General features: G+C 36.7%; 1 protein-coding gene across 1 annotated transcript in view; it reads left to right on the top strand.

Annotated features, from left to right (window-relative positions):
- The window catches only part of SLCO1A2 (solute carrier organic anion transporter family member 1A2), a 59,084-nt gene that overhangs the window by 18,859 nt on the left and 23,271 nt on the right, over nucleotides 1–16,954 (top strand). Inside the window, exons 2-6 of the mRNA XM_059682339.1 lie at nucleotides 6,395–6,585; nucleotides 6,934–7,047; nucleotides 9,330–9,471; nucleotides 11,689–11,821; nucleotides 15,608–15,708. Of these exons, the coding sequence (XP_059538322.1) occupies nucleotides 6,991–7,047; nucleotides 9,330–9,471; nucleotides 11,689–11,821; nucleotides 15,608–15,708 (433 nt within the window). The 5' untranslated portion in view covers nucleotides 6,395–6,585; nucleotides 6,934–6,990. The remainder of the gene's footprint in view (nucleotides 1–6,394; nucleotides 6,586–6,933; nucleotides 7,048–9,329; nucleotides 9,472–11,688; nucleotides 11,822–15,607; nucleotides 15,709–16,954) is intronic.

The raw sequence follows: 16,954 nt of genomic DNA, 5'->3' as shown, positions 1-16,954 counted from the left end.
ATAAAGGCAATAGGTTAAAACCCATCGAGTAAAATAAAAACTCATGATGAGTCCATCCTGAAATAAATGACTAAAGAAATATTGAGAGAGAAATGGAAGCTCTTATAATAGACTACCAACCAATAAATATAACATTACTAACGGGATGAGAAAACCATCAATGGATTTACAACGAATGAAGATGAAACAGGATATTTATGTAGTCTCAAAGTATCTCCATAGAAATCACTTATTCATTACAAAGGGAAAAATAATAACTATACTGAAAACACTGGTACACACTCTAACCTGGGATGGAGAGGGCAAACTTCGAAGACTGGCAGGTGAACCGGTCTGGGCCTGCCGGGCCAGCAGGAAGGTCTCAGGGTCCAGGTCCTCTTGCCCTATTGTTATGCGGAGTTGATAAACTTGCTTCACTCAGCTTGTGGCTGAGCCCTCCCTCTTTCGACTTCCTGAGCTGGATGGGGAGGGCAGGATGACCAAAGCTAGCAGCGGCTGGCATTTTATACCAAGAGGAGGAGGAGGAGGAGGAGGAGGAGGAGGAGGAGGAGGAGGAGAAGGAGCTGTCCTCCCTGGGGAAAAGGGAAGCAGGAGTATGGAGGGGTTAATAGTGTCTTTCCTGTCATCAGTTGATTTCTAATGAACAGGGTCAGGGGGCTGTGCTTTCCCACTGCCCAGTTTTCTCCTAATGGGGGAAGGGATGTGGAGAGAATAAAATACTGGGACAGACTGACATCATATGTCTCCAGATGTCATTGAATGAGGAGAACGTAATATCACTTCAATGGTATTCTTGTCCCAAGTGTGCAACTAAAACCTAATAGTGAAGAAACATCAAACTCCTACTGAGAAATATTTCACAAAACAACTAATGTATACTCTTAAAAAATTTCAAGGTCAAGAAAAAACAACTGAATAACTCTTCCTGATCAAAATAAACTAAAGAGATAAAGTAACTAAATGCAATGTATGGTGCTGGGTTAGATCCTGGGCCATTTAAATAAAAAAAGACACACAAAAAACTATTAAGACATTATCAGGACAATTGATACAATATATAGACCATGGATTAGATAATAATAATGAACTAATGTTTAATTCTCAGACTTTGAGGATTGCATTATACTTATACAAAATAGAATATCTTGTTTAAGGAAATATACACAGAAAAAATCAGTAATACTTAAAGGACCACAGTATCTCCAGCTTATTCAAGTTGGATCCCATCTTCATAAGTTCTGCATCTGAAAATTTGACCAACTGGATATTTGAAAAATGCTTGAAAAAAATGTGACATTGTTACTGACATGTACTATGCAGTTAGACCTATGATGGTTGGGTCTGTACTGAACTTGTATGGATCTTTTTCTTGTTATTATTCCATAAACAATACTAAATAATAACTATTTATATAGCACTTATGTTGCATTAGGTATTATAAGAAATTTAGAAATGATTTAAATTATACAAAAGACTCTGCTTAGGTTATGTGCAAATATTATACCATTTTACTAGTATATAAAGGACTTGAGAAAAGAAGGATTTTGGTATTCTCGGTGGGGGGTCCTGGACCCAATCTCCTCTGGGTACCAGGGAACGAGACTGTATACAGAGAGAATGAGAGAGAGAGAGAGCAAATAATGCAAAATGGAACCAATTGGTGAATTTGAGTTAAGAGTACATGACAATTCTGCAGTTGAGTCAATTAAAAATCGATTGATTTGATGATAAAAATCTCACATCTTATTTGGTATCACATAGAGATTGCAGTAGCTACATAAGTAATGTCAAGAGCTGGCTATTGCAACTAGTTAAATCTCCTGAATTCTCTATTACTGAGAATAAAAAGGGCATTCGGGTTGAAGGTATATTTTCCAATAATATACATAGCTACCCTTCATTGAATGTTGATTGTTTATTAGCATTCTGTTACATATTTACCATATTAACTCCACTCCAACTAATTATAGCTGTGTTAGTCATTTGTTTTTTTTGACCTCACATGTTTTGTTTTTTTTTCTCATCCTCTGATCCTCTCTTTATCCCAAGGGACTGTCTGGGAAAATAAAATTTCCCAGGCTCCCTTGCATCTGATTTCCTGTTAGGTTATCAGTGGGAGGCGTTGGTGTGAAAATGGAGTTGCCAAGAAGAGGAAGCCAGGGCATCTTTCCCTCTACGCTTTGAAGCAGTGCCTTGTCAGTAAGCAGCTGTGTGTGCTGCATCTCAGCCTTTTCTCTTTGGAGTGACTTTCCACCAGTATAAATCTGTTGGTTTTTTAATTCTTTGATACCTTTGTGACTAGTTTCCTAGAATGTAAAATTCTTCTATTGAATTGCCTTTCATGGGTTCTATTTTTTCCTGTCTTTGTCTGTTTTCTTGTCTGATATAAAGACAGATACTACCTTCATTGTATGGATGGATAAGAGACTTGTACAAACATCACACAACTAGTTTAACAACGGGCTTTCAAACCAGTTGTGCTTCATTTCAAAGCTCAAGTACTTATACTATTACACTGAATCCAAATGATATTCCAAATGAACATCCAAGTAGTTTTCATTAATCATCTTCCGATTACTTAGCTCCAATTGTTGCATTATGGCACTAACTACCTACTATTATTATTATTTAATTGTCTATCTCTCCCAATAGTTGGTGAGACCACTTGCGAACAAGCACATATATTATTCATCTTTGTAACACTAGCACCAACTACTGTGTTTGGAATGTAGCAGAGCTTTAATAAATATTTGTGTAATGAATGAATAATAATCACTGCCATTTACAGAGTGACTATTTTATGCCAGCAGCTATGCTAGGGATTGGTCTCATATAAAATTTACAACTCAATCTTTATACTTATATTGCAAGACAGGAATAAATATTCCAGTACCTTAGATAAGTTAAAAAAAAAAAAAGAAGGCTCAATGAGTTTAAACAACTCACGACTAAACTAGGACTAAACCCAAGCTGACTGGTCCTCATGGTCTGACATTTTTTATTATATCTAGCTGCCTTTCCATATCCGTTAATGTGAATGAACAAGTACACAAATAAATGGGTGGTGGGGGGAAATCTGAACACTTTGGATTTTCAGTTATTTTGGGAGCTTTACAAAGAGATAAAAACTCCTTTCTCTATGAGAAAAAGGAAGAGTTCAGTATTTACTTGGCATAATTAATGGAAGGAACATGTTTCTGTAACCAAAACTATGTGTGTGCAGGCAAAAGGACAACAACATTGGGATAAAATTTTAAAGAAACAAAATAATTTAAATTGCCAGTGTGGAAAAGATTGGCCACTCTGATAATAACCTGATCATTCTTTAGCGTTATTTGCATTGGATGTAACACTGATGCTATTCACAACCAGTTCTCCTGAAGACTTGGGAAGTCAAGTATCAGTTTGGCTTTTCCGTGTCTTGGTCTATTATCAGAGTCAGACAGTAAGTTTTCTAAAATAACAGAGTAGGTATATTTATTTTGCTTGTGTTTCTGTGCATTTCACTCTTTGGTTGGCATGGAGAAATCACAGGCATAGCCATATGTTTCAATTGTTTCTCCTTTTGTTTTGCCTAGAGTGATGCATCCCTGGTACCCCCTCTAATCATAAGAAGTAAAATAATACCTGTATTTGTAAGGCTTATTTGCAGAATCCAATATTTTATTCTTTAATTTCTGATGAAAATGAACTAATAGAAGTAAAATAATTTTTGTAGGCATTATACAAAGAGTCATTGTTGGTTTTCCATGTGCTCCATTGGCACATGCTTGCTTGGTTTGGTATTGGTTGAATTATTTCAGCTGGATACTCCCAAGAGGCTGTCCTCTTCTTGCAGAGGGAGAAGCCATTTGAAGATTCTGGAAATAAACAATTTTCTTAAGATGTTGCTGGTATGACTCTCTCTCTCTCTCTCTCTCTCTCTCTCTCTCTCTCTCTCTCTCTCTCTCTCTTTCTTTCCCCAAGGAAAGGATGTTCTCCTAAGTCTTCTTCATGTATGTACTACTAGTTTTGCCATGATAAAGTAAAGCCTTTATTTTGTTAATTCAATACTATGTTGTAAAATTAAAAGTATGCATTTCCCAGTCTTAAAAAAAAAGATGTCTATATATCTAACACGGGGGAAAGAGCACAAACAAGGTCATTTATTTGTTTTGTAAAAAAATTGTATTCTTTTGCGATTGAGATTTGTTAAGGCTGGCAACTAAGGAGTGTCAAAAACCTGAGTGCTGCTGTTCAGAGTCACGCAAGATGAAAAGTGCTAGAGCCCTGCTATCCAAAAATGTGTATATAGTTAACAATTCTGTAATGTGCTTTGACTACAATGAAAACAAAACTAAACAAAACAAAAAAGAAACCCAGAATTGTGTGACCAGTAGACATGGAAAAAATGCAACCACATTTTTGTGAGAATGCATATCGAAGAATTTCCCGCTCCCCTTTGAATGCCGAGAAGGGGTTAGAGAAATAACATGCTTCTCCTCTTAATACAGCTTCAGCAAGTCATTTTCATTAGCAGTGATGATTGATGAGGATTTATCTGTGGCACTGTGGTCCCAGGAACAAAAGTCACCATGTAAACACCCTGTGCTAACAAAAGGGGATTGTTCACACAGCTGGCACTTGCCCTCCTCAAGGATATGAAGAAACAATGCGTGCTTTCCCTGATTTGCAACCACAATGCTCAAAGTGATTGTGACATTAACTATTGGATTTCACGAATTTTGTTCAAGAAACAATAGATTTTACTGTTAATTAATTTATTTTTCTCACCTAACGTGTGTATGAAAAGCTAAAATGTTTTCACTGTATAAGCTGGCAAATTAGGAAAATGTTTAGTGTTAATTGAATTGAATTGACTTCATTCCGAGTGCTGAGCTTCAAAGTGCCTTTTATCCCAGTCAACACGTTTGTTTATAAGACATCCTTCAAGAGAGCAAACACTTTCTGAAATAAACCTTTGAGGCATGGTGATAAAATGTGCTCAAGATGGTTCCATAGTGTCACGATGCAAAGAAGGAACTACAGTATTCTACAATGCGGTGATCTTCTGTGTTACTACACCTTTTATGTCCCCTGGTCAGATAGGAAAACATAGGGATTTAGAAGAGTCATGTCTTTAGCCACTAAAAAGAGTGAAGACAACTTTGACATGGAAGAGGAATAAGTTCTCTTCCTCTCTTATAGTTTGATTGGGTGACTATATTGGGCTCGGATTTTGGCAAGGAGAGGTAGAAGGAAAAATGAAGGGGAGTAAGATTGGATTTTAAATCATGAGAAGGAAGAGGAGAGAGCAGTTGAGAGGTTTATGTATAATAAAAGCATATGTATTACAGATGAGGACCCAAGAAGAGCAGTTTCCATTCATTTGAAAAGTTATCCTAGTCTCTCATTTTTTTTTTCTTCAAAACTAGCTCTTGCACTTGAACTTTGATTAAGGTGATTTGGCATTTTATGTGGAGATTGCAGCACGATTTCATCTGTGGGGCCATTTGGAATTGTCAAGACTGTTTTTAACAATTTCCATTAATGATATATACATTTTTTCATTTCCTACATACCAAAGCATTTGTAATTTGGTCATACACTGTTTAGCTATATTCCAGTGTGTTTTATTTAAAAGTTTTACCATTCCTAATTAAAATATAGGTTTCTTGGGATCTGGGTACAAGTGCTTTCCACAGAGCCTAGTTTATAGTGTCTTTGGGATAGCTAGTCTTTCTTGTTCGTTTCCGAAATTCTGTGCTTAACACTATGACTGGCACGCAGTAGGTTTTCAATATATAACTGTGTCCATCATAGCATGAGAAAAGAGAACTAAGCTCGTACACTATGCAGTGTTTGTTGCCTTCATGTATGTAGGGGAATAGGATTCAGCAAACTTATAGAGGTAAAGCAGTAAGGTCTTTAAAAATTAGTGCATTTAGGATTATTTGTTAAGTGGATATTGTTCAGAGGATTTTCATAAAGTAACTTGGGAAATACTGCTAATATATTATTCTCCCTTCTTAAAATAGATTTACTAGAATAAATATTGTCATAGTGAACACTTTGGTTTTGGTACAAAATATTGTCCTAGTTTCAAGACACTAGGACAAAAATAGACAAAAATTTAAAAAGGGGTTAATAAAATTGAATAGCGTTTAAGTAATGTTTTACAGGTAAAAATGTGTGCCTATATAATTTATATATATACTTATAGATACACACAGACCTGTATTTATTACATAGGTTTGCCTTTATGTGTGTAGGGGAATAGGATTCAGCAAACTTATATGTTTGGTCATCTCCTAAACCTCATATCTTGCAACTGTAGGATTCTTTTCCAGATCAGAGAACTATTTGTTGTTTTTACTTAGGCTATTTCCATAATTAAAATTCCATGCCTCCCCAGGTTTCCGTGAATCAGCAGTGCCCCAGAAAGTGCTTCCCTTCTTGAAACTCCAGGGAAGTATTGGAACGAAAAGAACTTGAAGAGGGAGCCTAGCCAAACAGAGATTTTTGAACTTTGGTAGGCTAGCTGAAGCAGAGTTTTAGCACAAACACAAATCAAAGTCTGTGTGTTCTTAAAAGCAGCATTTCCATGTAAGTCCAAAAAAAGTGCACTTTGGTTCTATTTATTTTGGTTAAAGAAAGGAAAAGTTTTGTTTTAACCACATGGTCATTATTTTGTAAGAGGACATAACAAATAATTCTATCTTTAATCTCACTAAAGAGTAACTAAAGTTATTTGATGTGACCTTTTTCAATGGAAACTTAGCAACTAAATCTTCTTTAATGTCATTATTTTCTAGATGGAGATCAAAAGCTTCCCAGGTGTTTTTGTACAATGGTTTCTGATTATGTTATTCAAATTTAGTATTTTCTTCAAAAGAATAACGACTTAGGAGTTTGTCAGTAATTTAATATATTTTTATCTTCTTAAAACAATAGAACTAAGAAATATCAAGATTTAAATCATAAATACTTTGGAACACTCAGAAGAACAACATGGGAGAAACTGAGAAAATTGAAACCCAAAGAATAAGATGTTTTTCCAAGTTGAAGGTATGGAATTTTTTGCATGTATGTATGTATATGTATTTTTTTTTAACTTAGAGCTTATAAAGTTGTTCATATGTTCATGAAGTAATCTAATGTTAATGTCCTACTACCTGTTATGGTGATAATTTCTTGCTTTAATGAAGTATGTTTTATAACTGAAAGTGTGTCTAAATCGGGCTATTGATTCAGGCAATTTAATCGAAGATAGTGTGGGGAAACTTAAACAGAAGACAGAGTCTTTAACCTTTTCAGGCATGATGTTACAGCAGGACTTATTTTCCTAGATCAAAAGCTAATTAAATGCCCCCTCCCCCACTTCAGCGGTCTCTGGGCCAGAGGAGTGTGGGGATCTCTCCTGGAAAATGGTTCCTAGGCAGAAATGATTGCTGATCTATAGGCAGTGATCACTCCACAATGACCAAGTAAACAACTGTTCACTTCAAGCTTTGGCAGCATGCCAACCATTTTCAATAAGAAAAATGCTCATTTGTTAGCTGTTTCTAATATCTTGACTATTTCACAGCAATTTCTTTTTACATTTTGCCTTCAAACACAATCTGAATTTATTTTAAGCCAAGGGATCTGGATATTTGTCTTGGTTCTATAGCTAGTGCCTGCAAGCGGTTTCCAAACTAAGACACTGCCAACAATTTCTCCCTATCAAATGTTTATTTTTTCTTTGTACGTGTGTAGGGAAAATATACACATGTACATGAAAGTGGGGAATTATGATATAGATGTAGAAAACTAATTTTGCCTGAAATGCCATGTTTGTTATATTTGTAAATTTTCCCTTAAACTATCCTCAATTGTCATGTCCTTCTCCTGAAACTGAGAGGTTAAAAATAAGGTTCGAGGCCCAGGCTCCCTGGGTTCATATCTAAGTTCAACTGCATACTTGCTTCAACCCTTAGGCAAGTTGCTTAACCTCTTTGTGCTTCAGTTTTCTCATCTGAGAAGGTTAATAAAATATAATTATCTGATAGGATTTTTTTCTTTTCACATGCTTGAAATAATGACTGTACTATTGTAAAAATTCAATAAATATTTGCTATTTATTATCGATAGCAGTTGTGGATAAAAGTCAAGCCAGGCATTACTTATAAACAGTTGGTCTTTAATTTTTGATCACTTTTGAGTTTGGCAAGATCAGACATTGATCTGAATGTTATGGCAAAATAATGCAAGTAGAAGTTTATCAGGTAAAGTGAGAGGCAATTGCTTAATAATCAGATTTTTTTTTTTTTTGTGTGTGTGTGTGTGTGTGTGTGTAAGAACAATGTATTTTTCTAACGATGTGAATAACAAATATAATAATTTAAAATGTGCCTTGCTTACATTGGCTTGATTATATTAAACCTGAAGGGATCAATATCATAAATTTAATATTTATTTATTTTTATATATTTACTAGAGGCCCAGTGCATGAAATTTGTGCGGGGTTGGGGTGAGGGAGGGAGGGTGTATCCCTCAGCCCAGCCTGCACCCTCTCCAATCTGGGACCCCTAGAGGGATGTCTAACTTCTCGTTGAGGCCTGATCCCAGGCCCGATCTCACAATCCAGGACTGGATCTCCCAACCACTTGCCTGCCTGCCTGTCTGATTGCCCCTAACCGCTTCTGCCTCCCAGCCTGATCACCCCCTAACCACTCCCCTGCCAGCCCAGTCACCCCTAACTGCCCTCCCCTGCCAGCCTGGTCACCCCCAATTGCCTTCTCCTGCTGGCCTGGTCACCCCTAACTTCCCTCCCCTGCAAGCCTGGGGCCCCCTCAACTGTCCTCCCCTGTAGGCCTGGTCCCTCCTAACTTCCCTCCCCTGCTGGCCATCTTGTATTCACATGAGGGCAGCCATCTTGTGTGTTGGAGTGATGGTTAATTTGCATATTACCTCTTTATTATATAGGATTGAATTTTTTGTGGTTACATTGGTTAATACAATTATATAGGTTCCTGGTCAAGGGCACATACTTGGGTTGCAAGTTCATCCTCAGCCCTGAATTGGGGTTGCATTGGAGGCATCCAATCGATGTGTCTATCTCACAGGGATGTTTCTCTCTCTCTCCCCCTCCCTCCCTTCTACTCTCTCTAAAAATCAATGGAAAAAATACCCTCAGGTGAGGATTAACAACAACAACAACAACAACAACAACAACAACAAAAAGTTTCTTGTCAATTCAAGGATAACTTAAATTGGAGATTTAATTCAGTCTTGTGGTAGAAGATATTTTGTCAACAGGTGGCAAAAATACAATTTAAAAATAAAATCTTATATTCTTTTCTTTCTAGATGTTTCTGCTGGCAATAACATGTGCATTTATATCCAAAACACTATCTGGATCTTATATGAATTCCATGCTCACACAAATAGAGAGACAATTCAACATCCCGACATCACTAGTTGGATTTATTAATGGGAGTTTTGAGATTGGTAATGAATTATTCCCATATTACTTCCTTTTATAATTTATTTTATCTATAGAGCTAGTCTGAATTTTATTCTTATTTGTTTTAGGCAATTTAATCTTACTGAAGAGTATATTTTCTGAAACAGATTGAATAGCCTAGCTAAGTTTGGAGTGTGCTTAGAAATAATTCATTTAAATATTGCATCTGAATAACACCTAAATATTACCACATGTCCCGCACTGGGTATTTTATTCTAATAGTTTCTCGTTATTTAGCATAAGTAGTTAAGCATTTATAATATTTACATTTAATTTATAATTTGATGACTCTTAAGGGCTCCATCTTGATACTTAGGAAATACAATGGAAAACAAAGGAATCTGTTTTCCAAAGGAAAAAGCAAATATTTTCCTTCTCCTGTTGTTCTGGGAAACTGACAATTCTTCCTAAGTGCAGAGGGAAGAAGAAACTGCTTTCACATCTCTCTGAATTGAAGGAAAGATAAAGTCTATTCTTAGGTCCTGCTTCTTGTGGATGACTGGGAAGATGTGAGGACAGAGAGGAAGAATGAGGGAGATAAAGATTTATCCTGTGAACTTGCTGCATAGAAATATAAATACCACTTCTTTACAGTTTTATCATGGCTCCTACATCCTTCAAGATAAGAGTTGCCTTTAATATATTTAATCAAGCTCTGAACGAAAAATCAGGATTGAGGAGAGGCAAAATTGAAACGGGCGATTCTTGATTCTGTCTCCTAGTGTTCAGCTCCCTGTATCACCTGTATGCTAGGTGATGGAGTTGCAAATAACTCTTCACATAGTCTTGTATAGCTCAGCTCATGGTCTAAAGCAGTGGTTCCCAACCTTCCTAATGCCGCGACCCTTTAATACAGTTCCTCATGTTGTGGTGACCCCCAACCATAAAATTATTTTTGTTGCTACTTCATAACTGTAATTTTGCTACTGTTATGAATCATAATGTAAAAATCTGATATGCAGGATGTATTTAGGTGACCCCTGTGAAAGGGTGGTTCGACCCCCAAAGGGTTGAGAACCTCTGGTCTAAAGGATAGCACAGATACAAAAGAATATTTTTGACTCTCAGCTCTTTATACTTATCAAGGGCTTGTCCATAATCAGGTTTCCCCAATTAGTTTCTTTATCCTAAGACATGGGAATCAATTTTTCATTGAGTTATTTACTCCTCAAATCCAGACTTACTTCTAAGAACACTTGGAAAAGTGGGGAATCCACAATTTTTTTACTTCTAAGGAAAGAAGTAGAAATAAACACAGATCCCTCACTTGGTTATGCTGACCAATATAAAGTTATATTTTAATCATAAGCTAGAAAAACATTTATCTATCTGAATTTGACTTTTGCTTTTTTCCCCCCAAGCATAGGAAACATCATATTCTGATATTCTGTGGAGCAGGCATGGAGAGAGAGGCCAGAGGTGACACATGGTCTGACACCTAAGGCTAGCTAATCACAAATACAGCCTTTAAAATTTCCCAGAATCAGTCTTCTATCCCTTCTTCTGGCTTCCCTTTCTCTGCCATTTTTAATTATTTTTGTTGCATAGAGATCTGTTTATGTACCTTTCAACATTGTAAAATTGTGCCGTGCCAGCATGGCCATGGGTGAACCTGAGGTGGGCAGGGCGGTGAAGGATTAGAAAAGACAGACAAGAGAATAAAGTTGGGGCTAGGTGGGACACTGCCCTCTGATTAGAGAGACAGCGCCACAGCCTGCAAGCCGAGTCTATTTCATAGCCAGATTCCACGAGGCAAAGTAAGGACGTGGTCAAGATGTTTACAACATTCTCGGGGGTTTCGAATCTACTCAATTACTAGCACCTGAACTCTATTACGCCCACATCACTCAGCCACATGGGACCACAGGTTCAGACCATAAGGTCAAGCTTACAACTATAAGCCTTAGGCTGTAATTGTGCTGGGACTTGCACGTGGCTTTGCCACGAGAGGATAGTGCCCTCTCATTAGTCTGAGGCTTGAACCGGTCCAAATGCTGTAGCCGCTCTCCACATAAAATAGCCCTCCTTCAGGGCAGAGGTTGTGTCTTCTTTGTTTCATGAATCCCTAGCACCAATCCCAATAGTTGAGATAGTGTTTATACAATGAATGCTAGATAGTAAATGATTGAGTTAGGCTGTTCATTATGCTATTTCGCATACTTACTGAAATATTTATTTTTAACTCACTTTCTCCCCCTTAGGAAATCTTTTTTTAATTATATTTGTGAGTTATTTTGGAACGAAATTTCACAGACCTAGAATGATTGGCATCGGATGTGCTGTTATGGGCCTTGGGTGTTTCTTACAGTCTCTACCTCATTTCCTCATGGACCGGTAAGCATTCAGGCTCTGATAATTTTTTAGATTCAATTTTCAACTGCAGGAAATGAAGCTTTGGAATTTCCTTTCTAGGAACAATGCTTCCCCCAAACTCAGAGCACCTTAACAGGAACCAAAAACGCAAATTCTGTTCCACCAGTCCGTTTTGTGTTCTTGGCTGCCTCGCTTCCAGTTACGTAGTCACATAAATTTTGTTAATTTATGATATAGAGATTTGGAACGCCTCTTTTATGGAACTGAGTCTGACTGAAATATTTTTAGGACCTTTCAAAAATTGGAGATGACTCTTTCTTTGGACTAGTTAGACACTTTTAATTATAATGTGGTTCTGTTTAATTGTAGGTCATCAAGAGACAGACCAGTCTGAAGTTTGATTTTTATTTTAATTTTTACTAAAGTCATATGTGTACAAAGTTGTAAAAATAAAATTATATTGAAAAGAGAGTTGCCTCCTGCCCCTTTAACATTGCCCATATCACTTCTTTCCAGAGGCAGCTACTTGGAACTCTTTCCCCTCTTTCTTCTGCTATTTGCCTCCCAATGTCTCAATATTTATCCTTTTAGTTTTTGATACTTTAGTGTTATGCTATGTATAATGACTTTCTACTATAAAATCATACTCATTCTTTCCATGTGTATGACTGTCAATATTTTATCATTCATTTCGTAGTCACTTTTTAATTTTTCCCTGGATTTAATCATTGCTTATAAAAATTAATTCACTTTCTTGTTATTTGTCATCAAACTTTCCACTGGTAGGGCAACATCTTCTCAATATACTAATACATATCAGACGGTTTCATTTTCATCTTAGGGATATCTCTCCTGTCACCACCGACTCATCATCTACAATCCAAATGGGAACCTCTAGGCCTGCTACATGGCGGCTTCCTTGAAATTTTTCCTTATCATAATCCTTGGGAATTTGCTTATAATCCTTGGAAATTAAAAATGTGATAGAAATATCATATTTCAGTTATTTATTTCTTGGGTATCACATCTTCTGCTTCCCTTTTTACTTTTACTTCTTTTTGTGGAAAATATTGTCTAAGAGGTTTCTGAAAAAGTGTCTAAGGGAAGTAATTCTTATTCTACTCACCCTTGGTTGATAGTTTGGCTGGTGTAAAATTCTAGATTGGAAATATTTGCCCTAGAAAATTTGAAGGTATTATTCCAATACTTTCTAGCTTCCAGTGTTACTATTGAGAATTATGTGCCATTCTCACTCCTGTGATCAGTTTCCCTTCTCTGGGATCTTTTGGGATTTTCTCTTAAGCTCCAAAGTCTGGATTCATGATACCTAGTGTAAATTCTTTTCCTTCATTGTGCTCGGTGCCTTCAATCTAGACCAGTGGTTCTCAACCTTCTGGCCCTTTAAATACAGTTCCTCATGTTGTGACCCAACCATAAAATTATTTTTGTTGCTACTTCATAACTGTTATGAATCATAATGTAAATATCTGATATGCAGGATGGTCTTAAGCGACCCCTGTGAAAGGGTCATTCGACCGCCAAAGGTGTCACGACTCACCGGTTGAGCATTGCTGATCTAGAGGGACATTTGGAAAAGTTACTTGTATTATTTCTTTGGTAAGATCTCCCCTACCCCTCTATTTTTCTTTTTGTAGAACTTCTACTTGAATATTGTATATCCTGGATTAAGCTTATATGTTTCTCAACTTTTTTTCTTCAATTTTCTATCTCCTTGAATTCCTGTTACTTTTTGGGAGATTTCTTTAACTTTATTTTCCAAATCTTTGAGTAGATTTCTAGTTTTTGCTATCACATTTTTAATTTCCAAGGACTATTGTGTTTTGAATATATCTTTTAAAAGAACATCTTATTTTCTTTAAAAAATGCAGTGTCTTTTCCCATCTAAATTTCCTTCTTCTGTCTTCATTGTCTCTCTGTCCTCTTAGTGTACAGGTTTTATTTGTTTTGACTCTATCTTTACTGATACAGGGTTTTCTCCTACATCTGGTGGTTCTTGTTTTTCTGTTCATATAGAAGAGAGCAGTATAACTTCATCAAACTAACTGGAAGTTCTCTATAAATGTGTAGGACATGATTAATAGAGGACTTCTTTGTATGGTGATTGTATAGGGACTGGCTATTTAGATGGCTCAGAACAGCCATAACCTATCAGTTACTTTTGATAGGGATTCTCCAGTCTGTTGGCGAGGAAGGTAGAAGCTTGGTTACCATCCAGGTGGGAGTGAGAATCTCACTTTTCAGTATGTACATTAAAAAAAAACTACTACCCTTAGTTTTTAGTATAGCCTTCTTTTTCTCAATGTGCCTGTTCAAACACTCAAAGACCGTTCCAATTGGAATGGCAGAGGATGTCTGTAAGGGTTTAACTGCCCCTTATACACACTTTAAACCAATTCTCTTATTTTTGGACCATGCCTACTCGCCAATTTAGAAATGCCTTATATCTTGCCTGAAACTTTCCAGGAATATGTGGCACACTCTTGGTTGTTCCCATGCAGGCACTTACTTAGGGTTGCATTTTTGATATCTACTAATTCAGTGACCACTCAGTTACATGTTTTCCCATTTTCAGAATCTTCTTGTCAATTTTTTCATTCTTTCTATCCCTGTGGTGTTATTGCCTTTCCTTTTCTATTTTAAAATCCATTCACTGTCATTTTGCTGATGTTTTGGGAATGAATGGACTTTGAATGAGTTATTAGGTGTTAAGTGGATAAGTTACATGAAAAAGACATTTCATCTTCTTGGGTATTTCTGTAAGGATCAGAAGTTTCCAGGCAGAGTTTTTTTACTGACTTTTTATTTCCTGTCCTCTCCAACACAATGCCAAGTTGTGTTTACATTTACATTTCTCTCTACCCTCTTCCAAAAGTGTTATTTTGTTTGAAGCTGGCATGTCTCATGGCATCATAGGTATGGAGACAGAAGCATTTGTCCACAGTTCACAGTCAAACTCATGGGCATGACTAGGCAATTGTTCTAAGGGAAAAGTGTTTTAACACTCAAGCTCATTTGGAACTCAGAGGGCAAGTCTTCCACCATTATCCCTAACAAAGAGAGATTTTATTTGACATATTTTCTTTCATTCTTTCACAATTTAGGATAATTTAGGATATTCTGACAAAGGGTATGCTGGGCTTATGGTAATTTGCCTAATGTAAATGATCACAGTCTATTAATCCCTTTGTTCTTATGAGAAGAGGAAAGATCATTACATTGTGTTGTCAAGTGTTGGAGTTTCTCCTAAGGTCTCTTATTCTATGGGCAAAGGTTTTGTTTCTCTTAGGGGTTAATGAACACATGCAGGAATTATTGTTTAGATTCTCAGAAAGTGGGGGTATATTTCTTATGAGCGAACCTCAAAAAATCCAAAGTTGGAGACTTGTTTTGTTGTGTTGTGTTCCCGCACCCCCACAAAGCCTTTGCTTCTTAATTATATTTTGTCAAGTCTAGAGTCTATTATTTTTATTAGTTTTTGTCCCATATCCCACAGTAATTGTTTCCAGTAAATGATCACCTACAAGCTACAGAAACTTGATGTTAGGTAATCTGAAAGGTAGATCATCCACATGCAAATGACAGAAAGCTAGCTGTCAAGGGATTGTGCATTTATAATGAGTGGCAAGTTTTTTGATATTAATTTATGATGATTATGTGGCAAAGATGAAAAGAGTTCTTTACTAAATTTGAATATTATGCCTTAAGTAAAGCAGGAATTAATCTGCATAGTGTTCACTTTGCCTTTATTAGTTTCTAACATAAAATGTTTTCCCTGTGTTCATACAGATATGAATATGAATCTACAGTTTTAGGCAATTTGTCCTCAAACAGTTTCTTGTGTAATGAAAATGGAACCCAGATTTTCAGACCAACAGAAGATCCGTCAGGTTGTTGACTTCATTTTATTGTTTCTGTTCATTGAATTTGAAACTGAACACATATTACTGAGGGGTTTGAATGAGTTATTGGGTTTGATTAAATGACTAAGTAAAATGAACAAAAGATATTTTCTTTGTTCAGGAATTTTGGAGGGGATCCCAGAGGGGAATAGGAATGGCTAATAGTAGAGCATATTACTCCTATATATTTGAATATACATATTAACACTTCTTTGTCTATTCTTTAAAATGGTTATTTAAAAACTAGTGGCCCAGCATGCGAAATTGTGCGCAGTCGGCTGCCCGCCCTGGGAGCCATGGTGCGCCTGTGGGAGGCAGGAGGGAGCTGCGCCGCTTCCGCAGGAGGGAGGCTGGGAATTTCACTGCCAGCATGGAGTCAGAAGGACTCAAAATAGTTTCAAGGAGTGTAAAAAAGCTGTCTCAGAAACTCTAAGCCAAAGGAACCACCTGGGGAAACAAAGGAAAATAGTGACATCAACAGTAGCCCTTGCTGTCTTCTTGAGCTGGCTTCTGCCAAAGGCTGACTTAGGTCTTATTTCCTATTTCTTTTTATTTTAAAAAATTTACATTGTAGAAGATAAATAAAAACTTCCCAGTTTGGTGAATCTCCAATAAAGTGCATTAATTCTTTGATTACCTGTTATTTTCAGTTTTGTTCAGAAATCACTGTACTCAACACAGAAAAAAATATGAATACTCAGAAATGAAGACTGTAATAATCTGGATTAGAAATAACTGAGAGATAGACCTCAAAAGAAATTTCCAGACCCAGCTGTGCTCAGGACTCACATCTGTGGCAGTAGCTGGGCAGTTTATTATAAATGAGAATGTTTTAATTCACTTGCCTGAAAACATGACTCTATAGAGCAGTGGTTCTCAACCTTGGCTGCACATTAGAATCAACTGGGAATCTTTTTAAAATGCTGATTTCTGGGCCTCATCCTCCGGAAATTCTGTTTCTTTGTTATGGGGTGGGGCCACAACATTAGTAACAAAGAAACAGAATTTCCGGAGGATGAGGCCCAGAAATCAGGATTTTAAAAACGATTCCCAGGTGATTCTAATGTGCAGCCAAGGTTGAGAACCACTGCTATAGAGTATTCTCTTTGACAGCTATTTTGGTTTAGAGATGAAATGGCTAAGTCTTCAGAGGCTTGCCTTCCTCCCTTTCAGTTCCCTCTGGCCTAGTTTTTGTTATTCTGCTAAGTAGCTGCTGCTCCAAGAATTCAGGTAA

The sequence above is a fragment of the Myotis daubentonii genome, chromosome 2 (genome assembly GCF_963259705.1).
Source record: "Myotis daubentonii chromosome 2, mMyoDau2.1, whole genome shotgun sequence".
Taxonomy (NCBI): domain Eukaryota; kingdom Metazoa; phylum Chordata; class Mammalia; order Chiroptera; family Vespertilionidae; genus Myotis; species Myotis daubentonii.
Note: the sequence above shows the minus strand (reverse complement) of the source record. Positions and strands in the feature narration are given on the sequence as shown.